This window comes from Athene cunicularia (genome assembly GCF_003259725.1).
Source record: "Athene cunicularia isolate RWA chromosome 2 unlocalized genomic scaffold, athCun1 chr2_part1, whole genome shotgun sequence".
In the NCBI taxonomy this organism is placed as follows: Eukaryota; Metazoa; Chordata; class Aves; order Strigiformes; family Strigidae; genus Athene; species Athene cunicularia.
The window spans coordinates 142,040,788-142,063,036 of record NW_020799095.1 but is presented as its reverse complement, the minus strand read 5'-3'; the positions used below and the strand labels follow the sequence as shown (position 1 = coordinate 142,063,036).

The window sequence follows — 22,249 nt, the reverse complement described above, 5'->3', positions numbered from 1 at the left end:
TTTGTTTTACTAAGTAACTGAAAAAATCTTCAATTATCCATTTCTCCATGCTTTTTTTTTTCTTTAGAGTAAGATGAGCCAAGAGTGTCTTTTAGATTACAGACTACTCATGACAAAAAAACCCTCATCTTGTGTTACAAGCATTTTGCTGTAGGCTATGACAGTCTGAAATAGGAAGAGACAAGATTCAGTGACCCTGGAGCCTCCTGCCAGTCCCATGGAAATTAAACCCAGTACATTATATTGTAGAGAGAGTCAGAATTTCAAGAGAAACAGACCATGCAGGGTCTGAATGGCCACTCTGAAACATCTCAGTTGCTGAATGCCCAGTTTGAAACATCTCGAGGCCAGCATTTCCAGTGAGTGGGTGTTGCACATTCTGAAAACAGAGTCATCTCAGAGTGGGCACAGGGAAGTTGAGGCACCCAGTATTACTAACCACTTTTGAAAATAACTTACTATATTATTCTATAATAAAGTAATCATGAAACTTTTGCTCAGAATGAAACTCCCTTAAACTCCATTGCCAGCAGAACTAGGCCAACAGTGCTTTTGAAAGTAACTTCTTTACAATATGTGTTTTTTCTTCAAGACGACCAGGGCAAGGCTAAAAAGTTGTAATGATCCCAGGTTAGACTTGAGAGCAGTAACAAAGATCTATCTTACCAGATATTTCGGCCACAGTATCCAAACAGACTGCAACGTAAGGAAGGACAGTACCTCCGAACATCTATGGACTGTGGTAAAACCAAATTAAATAAACAGGGTTCTCACAGAGAGTTTGATTTAGCAAAGCACTTCAACATGTGCTGACATGCTTTGCTGTATAAAATCCAAAGTAAAATATTATCCAACACAAATAGAGATGGCTTAATTTAGGCTGAGGCACATAAATAATAAAAAGATCTCTCATACACGTAAACAGAGTTCGCTATGGAACAGAAAAAGTGTAAATATCGTATCTGCACATTTTTGCTACTGTAACCTCTACATTTGATGCCACACATACAGCACCAAGACATGAAGACAGGTAGCCTGTACACACTTCCCCAGATAAAAATGCTTAATTTGCTTAACTAAAGGCCTATACAATTCCCAGGCTACTTCCCTGCCTTCAGACAAAAGAGACCAGCACTTCCTTTCTCCTTATTAAATTCCAGGGTCACAGTGAGGTTAATCTTTATTTTACCAATTAACACCTACCCAATACCTAACTTTGCAGAAAGGCCAATTTAAAATTAACAACCACAGTGTAACTAGTAAGCAGAAGCTCTGCAAGGAGCATTTACTCTCTGCAAGGATAAAGCATTTACAAGATGCAACAGTTTTGAGAAGTCACTCAAGCTCCTCTATCATAATTCTCTATCAGTTCCCTGGCATTATGGTGATAACCATCCAGAACTACTGTGCTCTGTTCAGCAAATGAGTAAATAAATCAGCACTCCTCAACACTATCTACATCCACAGGCCCAAGAGAAACACAAGTTGACAGACAAGCAGCAAGAAGACACCAAGGCTGAGGTTCATGTACCTTTTCTTTGGCAACAAAGGGAGTTTCACAGGTCGTTTCCCCAGGCACTCATCCTTGCTGTTCATCTGTGTTCCTTCTCTGCTGCCCCTCAGCCAGGATAATAGGACTTTCGACAGCGTTATACTATAAATTGGATTAATGAAACAATCCAAGCTAAAAATAGCATTCCATCCTCCAAAACCAAACCAAATCAAACAACCCAAACCCATGGTATTCCAGTAATTGAATCCAAAATGCAGATATACAAACAGTTGTACCAGTACACTGGGGGGAAGGGGGTGGCAAACTGTAGCAGGGTGGAGTTTGGGGGGGGAAGAAGAACTTCCTAAACAGACTTGTTTGCCAAGAAAAAGTTAGAGGAACCACACCTGTATTTTCTAAGCAAGTCCAAGATATATGCTATATTCACAAAGAAATCTGAACAATCTCTCATTAAATAAATTACAAAACCCCCTCTATTTTCCTAAATATATATATATATATATATATATATATATATCTATATCTATATATCTCCCTCTCTTCTCAGTGGATTTCAACATACAGTGAAATTAAGGCTGAAAACAACATTCACTAATAATTTTAATGGGAAAGGAGTTTCCTATGACTAACAAGCTTCTTGCCTGTGGAGGCATGGGCATGCCTACACCACACAAGAGAGCATGGTTCAGAGGCCTGAGCTGCTGCTGCTGCTCTTGCCTTCCTCAGAATGAGAGACAGGAGGGCTGGGAACATTTAAAAACAAGGCATCTACTGCTGTCCTCCTTCTACCCACTTTCTCCTCTTAGAATTCGATATGATAACATTAGAACTTGGGTAAAATTTTCTTGAAATCTTTTTCCTCAGAACAATGAAATATTTGTTAAGGTGTTGTCATTTTTACTCTTTGATCCCTCAGAATGCTTTCTAAAACTGCTATTTCAAATGAAATATTTTATTTCAAGACTTTTAGTGGGCATTTACAATTTCCATAAAAGGTTCACAGGCTGCTTTCTACTGGAAAGGAACACCAGCAAAATAAATTTTTAATTATTTTTTATGATTCCAATAAGTTGATTTCCAACTTGTTAGAATTTTTTTAAGCACAATTTCTTCTGTATTACTCAAGATCTCTACTTGCACATTATGAATTCTACAGAGATAATCCACCCCTTTTTTGTTTACAAGCCGTGTTAATGCTTTCTGTTGCCAATAACCAATTCTTCTCTTATTTTAAATTGCATTGACAGGTGGAAAATAAATATTTTAGTGTGAAGTGCAAGTCTGTCTCTAATAAAAGGCATGATTGTTATTATCCAGCAATAAAAAATACCATTAGTTTTTTCACAAAAATCCTTCGTGTTAATGATCCTATTATATTTCTCATCTCAGAGAAGCTCATTCAAAGTGCACCTTCATTAAACTAAATGCATTAGTGGCTTAGAATTTCCTCCATTTGGGGGAAAGAGGAAATGTGTTGGAAAGAGATATCAGTAAAGATAAGGAAGTAAACCCCTTTTTACCCAAGACGTTCAAAATTCTCAGAAATGTTCCTTCTCTGTCCAGAATTGGAGGCAGCCTAGATCAGAGACTAAGCTAACAAGCCCTCATCAGAGCTTATTTGATCAGATACAATGTTTCACTAAATACAACTATCTTTTTTTTTCTGGGCTCAAACTACCCTAATATCCAAGTCTGGTGCAGATATATCTGATTGGAAATCTAATTGCACAGACTAGACATGCTGCATGTGGCACCACAAGAAATAGGTGCATCATCAATGGCCTGGCCAGAAAACAGGGCCATGACTCAGGACAAAAGCATGGGAGAGTTGCCTTGCAAAGTGATGCAGAGTGCAGTTTCAGTACAGAGGCAGTCTCACTCCCGGTCCCTCACTGCACGCTCCCTTCCTATCTGTAGTACTCGTGCTTGTGCATGAAGTGCTCAACAAACTGGTCCCACTAAAACTGAGCGAGCTTTGCTTTCTAATGCAAGCAAAGTCCAATTAACAGAGTGCAGTGTGCATGAACTCTAATACAAGTTAAAGCAGTAGAACACTTATCAAACAGGAAGGTAAGACTGACAATCACCTACTTCAAGGCAATCCAGCACCAACTTACTTTGGCTCAGTTCAGTGGTTCTAGTTACATTCCCACAAAAAAAAAAAAAACCCACAGAATCCAAACTAAGTTTCTACAACCAAGAGCAACAGCTTCATGCAGACACAAATGAGCACTCCTCCAGCACTCAAATTTTAACATTATTGACCTAAAATGAAACAGCTGGGGGAGGAAAAATGCCAAAATATGTCTGTGTTTTAAATGTCAAATATTTTTATTAGATATTTCCAAACATAGCTGCCTTTTTTTTTTTCCCCTCTCTGAACCCACACAGTCTCTCATTCTAAGTTTTCATATTTCTGCTTCTACAACCCTTGGCACTACTGACTTCATAATTTAGAAAAGCTAATCAGTAGCCCCAGACAGAGCAAGGCTGGACTTCAGCTGACTAACCAGGGCACTGGCCATACTGCAGCTGCAGCAGCAAGCAGCTCAGGGTAGAAAAACAACCCAGTTTTACAGTCAGCTTTTTAGACAAATCTGGCTGGCAGGCAACTCCACATTCTACACCACTGTGAACAGAGCAGTGATGTGTCTTACAACAGAGCTGACACTGGTCCACATACATAAAGGAATAAACAAAAGATAAATCAGATTCATAATATACAGCTAACAATGGAAAGTTTGGGGGGTTAAAATCAGAAACACTGATCTGTTAGATTATCAGAAATGGGAAGGTTAGTAGAAATAGATATGAGTATCGTCTCCAAAGTTAATTGTTGAAAATGTAGATAGTACCATATGCTTTGGATATTTTCCAGTTTCTGTTGAAGACAGCTAACAGACAGAACACAACCAAGGTTAAACTAAAGGAGTCTAGATAACCAGTGTCTCATGCAAACAAAGGGTCAACTGATGTTCCCCACACAAAACATCCAATTCAGCATGAATTACATAGTGATATGGTACTTGAAGTGCTAACCATGCAGCAATACTAAAGCTAGGACTTTAAGGGCCCATAATTTCTCAGTGTGACCCAAAACAACCAACACAAAAAACCCGAACCCACAACCTAATCCTCTTATACAGACAAGGCAAAGGCAAAGACTGCACATAAACTGCAAGCATAATGAAAACCAGCAATTCATTCTGCCTCTAGCAGGCCTCCTTTGCATAAAACCTCTTCTGTGAATTGGCAGATCTCCCCCTTTTGGCATGAATCGCTGGTATGTGGCATTCATTCTGTTGCATGCATACTGGTAAGTGACAGAGCTAAATCTTTCCATTGCTGGAATTTCATTTCCCACAAACTTCATACAAAAATTTCTCCTACTATGAGGAGCTGCTGGTTTGTTATTATACAGAGAATGCACATTTCTGTGCAAAAAAGGGCAACACAATTCTGTATTGCCTGGGTCTCTCATATACACACAAATATTTATGATTTTGAGAAGAAACAGGAGTTTGATGACTTACAGTACGCCACAGATGATGGTCTCTCAGCATGTTTTTTAGATAACACTGTTATCTTTGTCCATAGTAGGAAAGAAGTAGCTTTGTGGGGGCCTCATGGCATTTAAAGAGGCAGTTTTGAAAAAACAGGAATATCAACTGAAACCAAGTGTGGAAATGTTCCGTAACAAGATAGGAAGAAGGCGCTCTCTGTTCAGTACTTGAACAGAAGTGGTAAACTATCCCATAGTTATCAGACATGTTATTAAACTAAATTCAGAACCATATGACTGTGCTTGAGATTTGTGTAGCTGACAGTTGAAAGAATTTTTCTCCCCTTTATACTGATATGCTTTTGAATTTTGTTCAATTTAAAATCTGTTTTTCTATAAAAGTGACTGGGCCAAATCTGTGCACTAAAGTATGTTCAGTGGAGAAGTCATCTTGATTAATTTGAGATTACATTGAGGCATCAGGACAGACTACACATCTCCAACAAAGCATGGATAAAAAAATTAATCTAAAAATACTGAAGAAATACAGAATTTGAATGAGTGATGGCATACCTAATTTACTGAAAAAACAGCTGTGAATTAGATCCACACCTACAAGTAATAAACTTTAAAAAAAGGTCTTGTGAAAATGTCACATTAATCTACCCGTACAGCAAAAAGTCTACTCACCCACTGCTTACTAAGATGATTAGTAAGGAAATCACATGTTAAACTTTATTCATCTGCTTAAGAAAAATAGGAGAGTTTGCAAGGTTGACTTAACTCAGAAGATATTATTGTCACTTGACATTTACATGCAATGTATAATTCCATTCCCACTTACAGTCTGGGGAAAGCCTGTTAAAATACTTCCTTAATGTGTGAACACTTCTTTGAATTGTGTTCTTTTCATCTGTCACCTTCTCCTTAAGCCAGCTGGCTCCTTTTGTTAAGTCTTTTTAAATAAGAAAGTTCATTATATGTAATTTATGGAGTAGTTTGAGATTGTCACCTTCTATTGCATGCTACAGCACATGCATATTTCAGACCATCTACTGCATTTATTGATAATGGGGAGGTTCCCACACACATCTATCCTGAACAACTACAGTGTAAGACTAATCAGAAAGACCCCATCTCTCATTTTCAGCCACATGAAGCAGTTCTCCTTCAATTTATATGCCAGGCTACTCTTCCCATTTGCAAAAGCTAACACCTTTGTGGAAACTACAGAAGTTGCTTACATGGGAAACATCATTAGCACGGCATTTAAATATCTTTCATCATCTAGAGCATGATCAGCGTACTGTCCTGCTTAATCCTTTTGCTGTGGCTTTCTTATTTCTTACCTCTCCTTCTCCTTCATTACACATTTCTTTACCACTTGCTCCTCTCCCCTTCTCTTCCTCCTTAACTAGTTTTCCCATTTCTGTTCTTCTCCCTGAGGACTTGCTAGTCTGTTTTTTGATTCTGTCTGTATTAGCAAGTGACATCTTCCTGGTGATCACAATCTTTGGGGGTTACCACCTAGTTTCTCCCATCCTTTTATATAATAGCAACTCTAACAGACTGCTGGCTGTTGATTTTCTTTTACTGGCATAAAGGTCCATTAACACACAAAAACCCCCCACCAAACTGAAAGAACAATAACAAAAAAGACATAAACTCACCAGTCATTAAGAGTAACTGCTATGTAGTGCACAGTTTCGGAACTTACGTAATGCAAAGAATGCTTGAGAGGGTGGCTGGGGCAACAATGTGAGTGCTGGCAGGTTACCTGGCTATTACTGTATGCCCTACACAGAAGGCTGCGCTATATGATGCTTATGATGAATGCCAGACCCTTGTCCAACATCTAAGGAGGGGTACAGGGATTGTTCTATTTTTTTTATAAAAGGGGTTGATTGTATGCTGACAATTTTGCAGATGTATCCCTATCTTTATACGGCACATAGTGTATAATTCAGGCAAAGGCCCTTTCTGGACCAACAAGCATGAGACTAAATCCTGCTAATTGCATTTTCCTTCAGTAAGGTGTTTCAGTATTTCAAAGAAAGAGCAATACAAATTACGCAATGCCTGGAAAGTGACTTTCATCAAGACTGACTAAAGCAGCTCAACTTGCAAAGTTTGACATGCTACAGGTGACTTGCTTATGATCTACTGCTACCATCCTGAAAATTTCTGAACATATTGAGCTCTTTGATTATCAGACAGAAACATAAGATCCAGTGCTTGAAAACTGAAATGAAGCTAATGAAGAAAATACTAGGTTGAACTGCTTATTAGAGATATGATGGATTCTCTATCACTTCAGTTGAGTTTTTGCTAGACTGTGAGTTTCACTGTAAATGTTCTTTCCATAAGCAGTTTTAGTAGCACTTTTTTGAATCAGTGTAATATTTTCTCTCTTCACATACTATTATTTATTGACCCACCTACCACCATTACAGACAGTCACATTATTTCTAGACTCTTGCAGCGGAAGAAATAAGCAACAACAGAAGTGAGTATCTACACAGGAGTTTGAGATATTCAGATGTTCAAACATTCTCTCAAAACACTCCTCACACTTCTTTTTATAGAAGGGAAACTGATGTCTAGTGAACTTCAAGGACTTGCCCAAGGCCACACAGTGCAATGCCAGTTTGAAAGAACAGTTGTTCCTAGCCTCAAGGCCTCAGCAAAATCAGACTTGGAGCATCTCAGTTGTTTTACCTCTTTCATATAATGCTATTATGAGTTCCTTGGTCTTCTTGAGAGACAATGTGAAGGAAAATCAGAAGGGAAGCAAAAAAAATGCATGAAAATTATAATTTAAAAAATTCTAAATCTATAATTCAGACAACCAACCTCAGCCTGTCCACCAAAGAATGAATTTTTTCATAGGTCTGTGTCAGCAATCATAAGGAACACACAAGTCCTACATGTGATTCTGACTGATGAAGTAAACACTGTTATTTAAATTCTTGAAATTTTATTAGTACATATTATAATCTTCATTCTTCACTAGAGCATTAGCATGCTATATAATTTTGGTGTAAATGGAAACATGTTATAAAACCTGGATTTGAGTCAGAGTGCATTTTTAAGTTTTCTAATTATTTTTATCTGAAAGTATTAAAAACCTATCATAATTAATTCTACATGCACTGACAAAAAATTTGAGTTATCAAAAAAAAGGAAAAAACCCAGTTGCAAGTTATTGAATTATTGAAGAGAAGAAGAAAGAAGAGAAAAGGAAAAAAAAAAAAAAGGGGGGGGCGAAATGTCCTGTGTCTTTTGGTAGGGGATCAGGATGAAGGCTTCAGAATGATCACATCTACATCAGGGCTTCTTTCATGTTTTGACCAAACACTGAAAACATGTCAGCACAATGCTTACTTTTAACCTAGATAAATCTTTCCCTAACGGAAAGAATCAAGGAAAGAAATACAATTGCTTTATATACGTAGTCTTTCTGAACGCTGCCAACCCCAGGTTTTTTCCTACTTTTGTGGGCTCCTCCTCCCTCCCTAGTTATTTAGGCACACAATTAGATCACTGAAAGCTAAATACTGATCTACTTAAATTGATAAAAAATTAAAGCCTTCAGAGAGGGTTCTTCAAAGCCCACACTACTTTCCATATATACTGTATGCCTCTACATTTAAACAGGAGTTAGCGGTATTTTCTTATTGCCACATTTCTGTGGCAGAAATATGACGATAAGAAAATGACAGATTAATATACTACAGGGAATATTTTCATACGGTAAATTACTCAGATAAAATATTCCTCTCTGGCTTATGTTCAAAGGGGCTGATTTATCTTTGTGCTAAGGAGCCCACACAAGACCTCTGCAGTACTTCATAGTATTTTGAAGCTGAAACACACCATTAGGATCATCTATTCTGATCTCATGCATAGTAGAGGCCAAAGAACCTCACCCAGCAGTTTCAAGCCTATAACTTACAGCTGTAAGCTCACTCATTCTCTCAAGGTTAACATCACTAGTGTGCAGAGGGTCTGCAAAAAGGTCTATACAGCATTTAAATCCCACTTATGATCTATTTTGAAGACTGCTGAGAATTTATGAGGTCTAGGACACAGAGAAATTTATAGTGACTATGGGTACATGAGGTAACGCACCAGGTGACTGCAAACCTCCCTAACTCATAATAACCTTTAGGGGGAGAGAATTACCTGCTTCCTTTGGAAAATACATAGGAAACAAGTATAAATATGCACACATACATATGTATGTATGTACGATTTTGATATCAGCAACTATGTGAATACCACCTGCTGAAACCTGAGAAATAAAAAAATGTGCAGTTTTCATCTGAGCACTCACAAGAGTTCTGACAAAAACTGAGACTGTCCAGAGCATGACCTTCTGTTCAGGTGCAAGCTGTCAGTACATTTCCATGAGAATGCACTAAAGACAGTTATTCAGCAAGTTAGCTTTAAATCAAGACTAGATTTCACTCTGAATGATACTCTGTAATTCAACCACAACATACCAGTTTCTTGCAATAACTGTACAAAATGCAATGAATGATCTGTATTATGCAGGAAGTCAAACCAGCAGATCACGTTGGTCCCAAACAGCCTTAAAAATCTGTGATCTGATAATACAAATTCTTTTTCTCCACTATTAATCTTAATCCTCCATTTATATTTTAGTGTTACTAAGTGCAAGAGTATGGTGATATGGCCTTAACACCTCTAAATCCACTCTAGGAGTGAGTTTCTGTAGTGCCACAGCAGCTGACCACAGCAGGTGAAGGAGTAACGGCACAAGCTGCAGGAAAGCCTTTGCTGCCACCTCATGGGTTTCTCTTTCCTTTAAGAACAGGGAAAGTTGAGGAACAAAGATACTTGAATGCACTCAGCTTGCAGAGTACCCAAAATGAAAACGAGCCAGCAGAACAAAAGCACGCGGCTTAATAGAGTTACTTTCCCCTCGCTGCACTGTATTCTTTTTACAGTCAAAATTCCAGCTAGGAAATAACAACCCCACATATTTGTTTCTTCCCTCTTTGTAAGATTGCAGACTATGGTCATGGTGGTTTTTGGATAAATATAAAAGAACACAAATCTTTCATTACAAGTTGTATTTTTCCAGATTTTGAAACAAGGCGCATTTCCAAATTCTCATTTTTCAGACAGCTTCTTTGAAGAAGAGCCTTCAGAAACAACCAGTGTACTCCAGCAATGGGCTCATCAGTGCTGGCTGTAAATGCTTTAAGTAATTTTTGTGCTGTAATTACTGAAGCACAAAGGTAGGATAAAAAATTAATCCAACCCTATCTTCTCAAAATTTTGGTATTGACTGAAGAGTGTAATGCACAAAATGTTTTTTTGTTTTGTTTTCAGAAAAGCATTTCACAAGAACCCAACCAGTTCTTTTTGTTTCAAAAAAAAAATTACTTGAAGAAGAAATAGATAAAAAAAGAACATCTTTCCTAAAAGGATGAATCTTAAGCAAAGGATTTGAAGGAAAACAAAATACGTATTTTTTGCAAAAGGGAATCGAAAACATTTTATATGACATACCCCAAAATACAAGTTTTCTTTAAACAACAGGAAGAGAACCTTCCCAAGAAAAAATATGTAATTTTGGTGCCTCGTTGAGTTTGTGCTGCCATCAATTAGTACCACAGACATTGGTGTAGCAACAAAGCAGACCAGTTAACAAACAGTTTCTGGCAGATAAATGCCTGGGGTTAGAAAGAAACTTCCTCTGTGAACAGCTTGTTATCATGAGAGAATTCTTCCAGCTTCACAAGAAGCATCTGGCAGAGGCTAACACAGAAAGTTTACTGAACTTCATGGATCACTGGTCTGTTTTCTACAGCACCTTCTCTCATATCTAGAAAACATTTTTGTATAGCAAGCACCAGTGAAAAGCCATTTATCTCCAGGACAGACTTTGACATTCTACACTTACATTCTCCAACAAGAAAAAAAAATCCTGCAACCCCTACTTGGAATTTACTATAACCTAAAGACAAAGTAAATTCTGAGAAATTGAGGCACACTCTGGAGATTTCAAATCCAGGTAAGATTGTTCCCTTGTGTCCATAAAGAAGTAATGGATTGCTCAATTCTATTGCTATTCCTGCACTGCATATAAAACCCTTTGCTATTTGCTTCCCATGAGCACCTTCACAGATATATGGGCTCCCAAGAGAAAAAACAAGGTCTGATTCCTCACACAGGGTCTCTACAAGACAGGCCACAGCTTTGTCCATTATAAAGTGGAGGGGACCTAACAAAACAACAATTCATATGCAAAGGAAGGTCTTGACACGTGTTGACAAGCTTATCTTCCCTGGACAAGAACAGGATAGCAAGTCAAAGCTTAGTTCTGCTCATTTTCTCAGTAGGTGAATCTTCACCATACACCTTACTCAAGCAAGTGGCAAAGTGTCATTCTAGCCTATACACTATACCCTCTTCTCAGGACAAGTACCTTATGTTTTGATTATTTTTATGAAGCACAATGATCTCTAACACCACGGAAACTAACAGAGCATGAGAACTGTAGGAACACAGGTATCAGCACATTTATTTCTGGATCCCAAAACAATCACATCATGGTCATTTCATGCACAAGAACTTTGACAGTGTTAAGATTCATGTTATGTTATGGTTCTCCAGGAATCCTGCATTTGAATTTTCAATGAAAAATAAACTAGGAAAAAAAAAAAAACACAAAGGAAATAAATTAACGAAAACATTTTATATTCACACACAGCTACAGAGTCCACCCTTATAGTGGAGTCTGCACCATTCTAAGTAGAAGTTTTAGGTCAATGACAAAGAAACTTCCATGGAAAGGTCTCCTGCTCTCAGTGATACTCAAACTTACAATGTTCAAGTCTGATTGTTTGTTATAGGTTGCTGCAATGTGTTTAGAAACCCACTGCATGTAAGAATAGTGGATATTCAAAAAACTCACGAACCAACTATCTATTAAAAGGCTACCAATAATTTCATAAAACTAGGCTAACCACCATGACTGTATTTTCTACACTCCTTCCTATGTCAACAAAGGTTAGCAACCTTAGTTTGCTACCCTTTAGTGATTCCTGTTTAACACTATTTCAAGAGAGCAGTGAGAAAAATCAAAGTTATGTGGGTAATCTCACAGAGCTAAATCCACATTACCAACTGCTGTTTAGCCAGTGTTTAACAGGCATCATGACACAAGTGGATCCCAAGCAATCTGGAGCAGACAAAGCAGTCAGTAAGGGAGGACATTGTACATGTGAGATGCAGTGCAGCACACATGAAGAAAAGCGCAGACAGCTCTGGGGCAAGGGGAACAGACAAATGGGATAAGCATCCGGAATTGAGTTAAGCTCTGCTGGCAGAGAGCAGGTTATGCAATAGGAAATGAGCAGACAAGCAGGAAAAGCCAGAGCTGTAAAGGGCTAACTTAATCTGGGGCACATGCCAAAGAATCGTATCACTCACACTGTGTAAGACCCATGGGCCTGCCCTGTACATACTGGTGGGCAGAAAAATCGTTCAAAGTGTGGAGAAGGAGAGAAGGAGTTCCCTGATACTGCTATGGGAAGATGACTGCCATGTAATACAGATGGCAAGCAGCCAAGGGTAGCAGGTGACCATGACATTTTAGGACAAGTTTTTGAAGAAAAAGCAAAGCAGCTAATTTTTTCCCCCAAAAAAGATTAGAGTTCAGGTGCTATGACTGCTTCCCACCCAGCTATTCCACACTCCAAGGCCTCTACACTTCACAGTGGGAATGTGATGCGTGGTTGGAAGAAAGTCAGTCCCAGACATCAAGGAAGCATCTTGCTTTCTACTAGAAAACCTGTTCAGCTAATTAGACAAAACCCTATCTGTTAATGCTTTAAAATGCTTTTCGGAAGTTGTACACAAAGAAATTCCTATCATCTTGTCAGTAGCTAGAATGCATTGCAGCCCTCCCAATTACTTCCCATTTGTACTGGACATCCCTCCCAGTCCCACAGAGCTTTGGCTCCAGCCCAGACAAAAAAGCAACAGCCCTCTAAAGAGCAAGCTGCTGGGCTGCAAGTCTGGAGATGTCCATGAGTTAGTCATTTTCATTCCAGTATTTACAGCTCTTCATACTTCACAGTCCCATATTCTTGAGAAAGCTCTTCTTCTTTCTCCTGTGGAGTCAGATAAAACTGCCATCCTCAGCAAGTTAACAGAATTCACATCCAATAACTCTGAGCAAAGCTGGGAATGGATGCCTGTCTTGGATCTGGCAGACCTATACTGGGCCAGCATATTCATATCATTACCAGCACATCATTCTACACATATAGCAGGTTACACTTCCAAAAGCAGGGAATAAGACTTATCCTTGAAGTATTTCACATGGTTGTCCAGCAGTGCTTTCTAACTCTACAGAACTACCTTTAAGTAGTTTAAGTAAAGACAGTTCATCAACTAAGAGAAGTTAAATTAGCAGTGCAAACAGCTGTTCCTCAGTGTGCAAAGATGTCAATACAGTGTTTAAAGTCCAATACTAGGAGCATTACAATTGAGAGACATTACCAAACAATTACTGACTTAGTGGATTCTTTTTTCAGTCACACTACTAAAGCTCAAAAACAGAGGCTAAAGTTAGGAAGATGCAAATTATAGTAGAACTTAGATGATTTTACTTGCATTATAACAGATTTTGAACAGTGTCACCTTCAAATTCACATATTAGGACTCCAATCCAGCAAAGGATGAAAGTATGTGCTTAAGCTTTAAAATATACAGACCACTGAAAGCTTGTGGACTACTCAAGAATTTCAATGTATCCTTTCCTTCAGTATTTTGCTAGGTTGGGCCGCAGAACATCTGACAGTGTTTTGAGCACAGGGAGGACATACTGAAACCAATTATGCACAGTCTGTTTTTCTGCACACGGGTTTTTTTCATATAGCAACATTTTACAATGTTTCTATACCACAATGATATTCTTGAAAAAAGAGAAAAATATGAAATAGAAAAGTATCTAATCAGCAGAAAGACTGAGATGGACATAAAACTTAGTTTTTTAGCTCATTAAATAAAATGAGCTTTTAAACCGTCTGTTTCCCTTTGACATTCAGTTCAGTAAAATTAGTTTTCATCTCTAGGTACAGATCCTTAATTCCTGAGTCTGCAGATTCTCAATGGACAGGGTGATCTTAATCGACAGTTTAACTTCATGGACATCAACAGAGGTACATGAAAAATAAAAGGTTTTCAGGATCAGATGCATTAAAATTATTCTTCACCTAAATTAACAGCAGTTAACAGAAACTCTGCCTTATTTTGCTAGAGATCACGTATGTTCATAAATAAGCAATGTCTGACCTGAATATTTAACACTAGTAATCTTTTGTTATAAATCTATACAGGACTAGAACAGAAAATATAATGTATTAGTGGACTAAGCAATAGCATCACTGATGAAATTAAGACTTAAGTGCAATTTTGGCAATGAACCTTACAGTAGTCTTAAGTATCTCATCCTTATGGCATACTGTGAACAGTGGATTCCTTAGAGACTTGAGAATCACTGTGGTTAGAGATAACTTGAGATTTATCTCGAGTGAAGCAGCAGTGATCAAGATGCTAGAAGGCAAAAAAAGAAAGGGTAGGTAGTACAAAGCTGGGAACAGATTCTGAGTGTATCATTTAGAAGCCTCACAAACATTTCAGACTTTTAATTCTACTGTGAAATATTTTCCTTTTGACTTATGCATGCAAGGTCTGTTATTCTAACTCCAATTTTAAAAATCCATACTTCCATACTATCTCTCACTAGGATTCCCAAAACATTGCACAGCATTAAATAAAGCTTAAATGGACAGGAATAATTTTAAATTTGCTATTGTGGACTGCAAACATATATCAAGAGAACTATATGTGTAAGCAGAGATGAATGTGAATCTGCCTAAAAATACCGGGTATTAAATCTTCCTACTATTCAAATGAAATACCAAAGCATTGTTTTTATTAGCATTATTATTTTGCAGAAAGTACTAAAATGAACTCATTCAAGGTCATGGAGAATTAGATTAATTAGTACATTCTGTCCTACATTTCAGAATGTGGGACCACGTTGACAAGAGGCTATGAATCTTTAGATCTTCAAAGTAATGTGAATTGCAATTTATATTTGTGAAACTGATTCCCTCACTTTTCTAGATTTTTGTGACCACTATTTATGGCAGAACTACAATGTTTAATTATTTAATTGGACCCTTCCTTTCCCATCAATTTCTTTAATAGTCATTTATGCTCCTCAGAATAGCTGTGTCCAGTGAGATTACTTTATCTTTCCAGAACAGAAAGTCAAAAGCTATAGGGGAAAATATCAAGTTAATAAGAAGTTCTGAGAACAATTAACATGTAGGAGAAAAAAGAAGAGCAAAGAACCCCAAACCTGAGAACTGTATCCAACTAAAAGGCTCTATTGTTATTGCCTGAAAGTAATGACCTCCTGTAAGTTAACTATGAATAACAAGTGTTCATTTTTCAGAATATAATGAATAGATGTACATAGAGCTCTTGGAATAAATTTAACTACAACAGCACAGTAATGAATAGTAGCATCAGTATATGCACTGGTTTGCAGCCATGTTGCCCCCAGAAATAGATAAATTCAATTTAAGCAGGACTGAAGTGAGTCAGCAGGTAGACAGCCGCTTCCTAAAAGAAATTATGTTGCAGAAAGGATAGTCTCAGTTCAACAGGAGGCATTCTCCATACAAAATTACTGTTGAAATGAAAACCCAGTGTTTGATTGAGTTCTGAAATTTTCAAACATTATGTCAAATAAAGGCGTTAAAGGTCTATTGTGATATTTATTCATGAGTAAACAATTTAATCTGATGTCCCTGATGTCAAACTCATAAACCTCTATCTATCTTCTTTAATAAAATTTTCTCAGTTGTTTCAGTCAGTTGGAGGACATTTTATGTTTATCTTTTGGATTATGATACAGTTACAATGTTTCTATATAGCAACTATTATTCACCAAAAATTTTCATTTCAGTGACAGTGAAGTAAGTAATCCCTGTAACCATTATTTACCTCCCAGAGTGTTGAGAGGCTTAGCCAGTATTTGCAAAGCATCTGAGATGTCTGAAGAAAGGCTACTATAGGTTATTATAAATCATGGAATATCCTGAGCCAATTCCTGCCCACAAGTCTGGCAGCTCTTCCTATCAGCAGCCCTCTGGTTTCATGATCAAACAAATAGTTTTATTCCCTCTTTATTCTATGTAACACTACCACCATCTGTTTACAAAGCTTAAATTTAAAATAATTCTGGGAGGATTTTATAGCTTCCATAACCAGTATAAGAGTTGTTTGTTCTCTGGATGGTTTAACTGGAGAGGACTTTAGGCTATGCAACCAGACCAACACACAGGTAAAGAGGCCACTTTCTTGCAACTTAAAATTACAATACTGCTCACTTCCTATCTTCTTCTGCCCCCTAGTGAGCTTTGATTTTCACTCCACCTGAACAATCGTGTGGCTGCTTTGTAACTTACATGCATACGAAACTCCTGAAACACCAAACTGTTTTCTTTTTACATCCTTTAGAAGCATTCTTCATATCGTTCTCCACTAAACACATCAGAAAGCAAAGAGTCTTTTCTAGCCCTTCAGTGCTAATATGAAGTTAATTTTACTGAACAGGGAAACACCCACAAAATTGGCATACTATAAAATCCCTTTACACATATCAAAGAAAACTTAAAATTTGTTAATTTATATTTCCATTTTACTACAGTTCTGAAGTTAGAAAAATGACACATAGGGTCTTTCACAAATCACTGTTTAATTGTAAAAAAAAAAAAAACCAACAAAAAACCCAAACCCAAACCGAAAAGAACTATGGTGTTTGCTGCCTAGAAAGCATCTCAAATATAGCACCAGAGCAAACCCACTACCATACCTAAGGGTGTAGGGAAAAGTGATCCGGTTAGATCATTTGATCTATCTTAACATCACATATGTTTATAGGAAGTCCCTCCATTATGCTGCATTAAACAGTAACCAGTCCAGCAAACACTACTGTGTACTATTTAATAAATATGCTTACCTGTAAATGTTTTCAGGATTGGGCTTGGAGAAAATTAATTATTAAGAGAGGAAACAGACATCACTTACTGCACTAACTTTGCCTGCCTTTTCAGTTATTTATCTTCAGATGTAAACTTCTCTCATGTAATTGTTATGAAAATTTTTGTCACTATTCCCAAAAATCTGCATTGTCCGGTACGAAAGTCCAAAGGAACAAAATACCTTCACAGAAATAGTGCTTTTAGAAGATAATGTTTTGCTTCTACAAAGCCTGGCAGTGAAAGCTGTCAGAAGCTGAACAGTTAAAATTTTGTAAGGGATATTGAAACAAATTGCAAATGGGACAGGAACAAGATTGCAGAAACACATTGTCTAATGCTGGCTCAAAATTAAATTAATATTTTGCCTCAGAACTTGAAGGCAAAGTAGCATAGATGACTAACAATTCTAGAAATAAAAATCACCACGTAAGAGTTAGAGGTAAGAGCTAAACGGTCAAGTGTGGCAGATCAGATGATACTAATGCTAAAGCACTGAAAGTATTTGTTGACCAGAAGTGTGTCATGCAACAGAAACCCTGTACCTTTCTTGATGGCATTGTGTAGAGAACATAAGAACTTGAAGTCTAAGTGGAGTAGTCAGGGGAGTGAAAACCAAACCTTATAAAAGTGAGGAGCTTCACTCATTTGTTTGCTCCATGTACACACATACATACATCTGCAAGGAAAAGTGTAGGAGTGAAGAAGACAACTATTGTTAAGTAAAAAGCTAATGCCATAACACCAGAGCAAAGAGGTATAAACGACAAATACAAGTCTGGAATAACTTTTCTATAGAGCAATGAGATGGAGTATGTTAAAAGGTCATGCTTGGTAATTCTATAACTACAATTCTACAGGAAAGTTGCCCCTGGTAAAATAAAGCAAGTGTTATGGTCTAGGAGCTGTTTTCCAGTCACATGATACAACTTAACTGTAACAACGACCATAGGTATTTCATCAAGAGTAATCTCCTCCTCTCAGGATAGAATGCTAATTATGGTCCTTTTGGTTACTGAATGAAATGGACAAAATAATTTCAAGGTTGTAATTAAAGATTAATGTGTCAGAAGCAGGTATGTGAGGAAGATAATGACATTTCCCAGGAGTATAATGCACAGACTTCCAGCTGCAGACCTGTCGCAGTAGAGCTTAATTTGCTTTTCACGCCTCCAAACAGGAATGCAACAAGGGCTTCTACTGAAAGGTGAAATTAATCAAAGTTTTTAACTTCTGTACAATTAACTCATTTCTGTGGATCATTCTGCGGTCTTGGGACTAAAAGCATTCAGTGTATTTCCATGTATTGCTTATGTCAAAGTAGGAGAGATTGTGACTACAAAAGTAAAGAGGAAACAGAACTGGTTATACCAGTTCTACCTCAAAGGGAATCCCCAGTTGACTGTTCAGACAATTTTCCATTTCCTCTACTCCACTAGAAATGACATGTCGATTGTCTCTGAGGGCAGTATGGATAAAAAGGTCAAAGGAGAGAGAACTATCACACTAGTCAAAGAGAAAAGCATTATCTTGATGTACATTAACCTTGGCTTAGCTGAGTGCAAGATTTATAATGAAGAGCAAGACTTTTGTTTCGGAGGGTTCTTGTTCTCCACTCTCCACTCATAATTAAAACTATTAGAGTGTTGGAGCTTTAAAGTTTTTATTTTTACCTGGTGAAAACAGGTTACCACAGATCTAAGAAGACAGAGGAATGGGATGCCTTTGAAATGTAGCTTTACTGTGCACCTGTTATTGTGAAATAGCAATGACAAGACTGATAGAAGTAGTTACAGATTTAAGGTACCACCCCACTTTGCAAACGTCCCAACTGAAGGACCCTAAAAGGGTCCTTTTCAGCACAGAGAGAGCATGTTTAAAAAAACTGCATGCCCTAACAGATGTCTGAAGCTTTGTACTCAACATCATTAGCATTATTTTAATATATCTTGCCCTAAACATCAAATAAAACACACAAAGAAGCAGTATTAGAGTGAAGTCATTTTATTCACCCACTTAAGAGGCCTTTTCCATCTCATCTCAGCACTGTTAAAAGTTTTTACAAAGCTGTAGGGTAGCAACCACTCGAACACAATTAATCTTGGGTGTTACAAAAGATGGGACAATGCTTGCCTGGTATTTACATTTTCACTTAATTTATCATTTAAGACAATGAAGTGATTGGATGAATACACTCTGGTCTAGCCAGTTCCTATAATGAAGATAGATATTGAAGTCAAAATTTGTAGACCTAGGACTCATCTGTCAGATTCAGGATGCAATACAAGAGAGAATATACTTACTGGAACTTTCCACAAGGTCAAGAGCAACGTGAGTAGCAATATCCATTCCAGTATTTATGTAAGACTGGCAGTTTTTCAAAGATGAAAGAGACGAAGTCACACAGTTGAATGAGATTCTTGCACCGCCTGGCATCTTGAAATCGTTACTCTAGAAATAACAGATACAACATTTTGAATGCAGTTTACACCCAAAGAATTTGGAAGAGAAAACAGAAGTACAGACAGCTAACCATAAAGCAGTGTCAACAGAGCCACTGAAACGTCAGAGAGCAGGGATGAAATCTTAGCTCCCAAGATGTCAGTAATTTCAGTGGAACTGTAATTCACCAGAGGTTTTCAATTCACCTCCTATTCAGTATTAAGCAAAGCTACACCACAGAAAACAACTCAGTTTTCAACTGCTCATTCCTATTGCTAAACCACAATAAGGTTCAAACTCAATGATTATGTTCACTTGAAAATTATTGCTCTATTTCAGATCCAAAGAAGCCCACATGCCAAAAACTCGTCTGTGTTTTCTAGGCATATTATAAATTAGGACAGAAAGAAAAACGACTTCTCACATCCAATTCAGCCTCACTAACTACAAGCCTGTTTCAACTGTGGGCCCTTGGCAAAAATAATCTAACAAAGGACCACTCTTCTAAGAATGTACTTAACAGCAAAACCTCTAGCACCATCTTTAAATAAAAAACCTTACAAATGATACCTACTTCCCCCAAAGATGCTAAAAACTTTTAGGACCGATATTCCATTAGCACAGAATAGTGTCGCACAGAAATCATGTTAATCTCCTTTATTGCCACTTTCCTTTCCAATACAGACCCACAACCTACAGCCTTGCGGGCATTAACTGCTTCTCCTCTGTCATCAATACTACCTTCAAGTGGGTTTGCTTATGCTGTGCTTATCCACAGTGTTCACATCAGTTGGTTTCTTCTCAAAAATTCCAACTTCTGCTCTTCCTTCTCCATGTTTTGCCATAATTTGCTCAGACAGAATGAACCTGATGTGTAGAATTTTATACTATAAGTTGCAGGAGGTATGAAAAATTCTTCTCAGCTTTACATACGCAATTGTTCACAAAAAAAACCCAACACTAAAGTCTTGGGTAGACAGAAATAACAGCATTAGTCCATTTAAATTATCTTCAATATGTGCAAAGCCTATACTGAGATGATACTGAATTTGGTTCTGGATTCCATTCTCTTACCTCCCCAAATCCACAACCAAATTTGGGGTATATCAGAAGTTTTATCTGAATTGTACACAAATTAACAGGGGGACAAGTAGTTCTATCAACAGAAGTCTTTGACAGGCTATAATCCAAAAATAGTATGGAAAAATATCTAAATAGGACAGACAAAGCCTTGCCAAAGCTTTGCATACCTAAGGCTATATCTCCCTCTGCTACATCTTGTGCTCACCCTAACCTGAATCACATTCCTCATGAACATCATGCAGACTGTGAGACCTGAACACTTGCTGTCAAACTCCTCTCCTAATGTTTTCTTTCATATCTGTTTCTGTTTTTTTCCATTTAAAAAACGTGCTTGTCCACTCAAGACTATCTTTTAAGACACCAATTTTAGGTCACGTGCTTCCAACATTTTAAGAACAGTTCAAGTTCACCACAACTTGAACTTCCAAGTTACGTACAAACTGCCTTCCTCTCCATCCGCTTCTAAAGGTGCATCTTGCCACAGAGGCAGCAGCCTACAGCAACAGCTGCAGTTATGTCAGCTTATGCTCTCCCTGCCAAAAGACAGTGATTACTAGATAGTAGAGGCTGTCAAACCAGCAACAGAAGACAAGAAAGAAGTTCCTTACAGAACTCCCTGAAAGTAAAGGAAAAGGATGCTCTTAAAGGTTTAATAATAAATGCTTTCAGCTGTTACATTATTTAACTATTTTTTTAAAGCACCCTTTTGGAAATTTCACAGATACACTCTGTGAAAGGCAGGAATCTGAAAAAAAACAACAGTAAGAAGTTAAAACAGCTTCTTCATTCTCTTGACATTTATGGAAGCACTGAGCAAACTACACTGGAACAGAAGTTACTGTTTACAGTATTATCTTACACCACTGCATTGGTAGTTTCATCTCAACTTGTCCTTTGGAAAGTAATTTAAGTATTTTTGGACAAATTTTCCTGTTTTTAAATAAAAGATTATGCTTCTTAGAAACTGTGTATGATCTCAGGCAAAGATTTCACTCGAATTTTTTAAGTGAATTCTTCAACGTTAGCCTGCAGCTGTCCATTCTGCCTTCAGAGGAAATGCCACATTCTTCACTGGAATCGGTTTCACAGCAGTGTTTTCAAAGCACTCTTTTGCCAGGAAGGTCTTCAATGAAGCACTTAAAATCTGCAGCTGCCACAACCAACCCCCTGGCCCGCACGGCTCCTGGCCCGCACGGCTCCTGGCCCGCACCGCTCCTGGCCCGCACCGCGCCGCACGGGAAGGCCGGGCGCCGGGCTCTCATTTTGGGGCAGAGGAGGCACAGTCATCCTCAATGGTTTGGAAGGTTATTGGCGAGAAGTCGACTCGTAACTCCCCATAAGTGTTTCTAAGTATAAAAGCTTATTTATAACAGTGCTGCACTCCGTATCTGGCGGGAAACATAGTCAGTAAATAAAAACGTCACAAGGAAATGCATCCACAGCGTGGGAGCTAACCCTTCATCAACAAATAAAGGAACAGAGCTGTATCGTTTCATTTGCTGTAGAAGTTTTCCTTGTTGCTAAAGCCTATTACAGTCATTTTGGTTGTATTTTTAAAGTGGTTATTATAAACACATCTTGTAACATGTTTTTGTTTTCCTTGCTACCATC

At 37.8% G+C, this 22,249-nt stretch overlaps 1 protein-coding gene across 2 annotated transcripts in view; it reads right to left on the bottom strand.

Annotated features, from left to right (window-relative positions):
* Positions 1-21,386, bottom strand: part of NSMCE2 (NSE2 (MMS21) homolog, SMC5-SMC6 complex SUMO ligase) — a 127,705-nt gene extending 106,319 nt beyond the window's left edge. The window contains exons 1-2 of one of the 2 annotated variants that reach the window (XM_026843121.1): positions 21,342-21,386; positions 19,417-19,599 (exon numbers count right to left, since the gene is read on the bottom strand). In XM_026843121.1, the coding sequence (XP_026698922.1) occupies positions 19,417-19,549 (133 nt within the window). In that variant the 5' untranslated portion in view covers positions 19,550-19,599; positions 21,342-21,386. Of the gene's footprint in view, positions 1-19,416; positions 19,777-21,341 lie in introns of those variants that run through there. The other variant, XM_026843120.1, reaches the window with a different exon arrangement.
* Between the last annotated feature and the right edge of the window lie 863 nt (positions 21,387-22,249).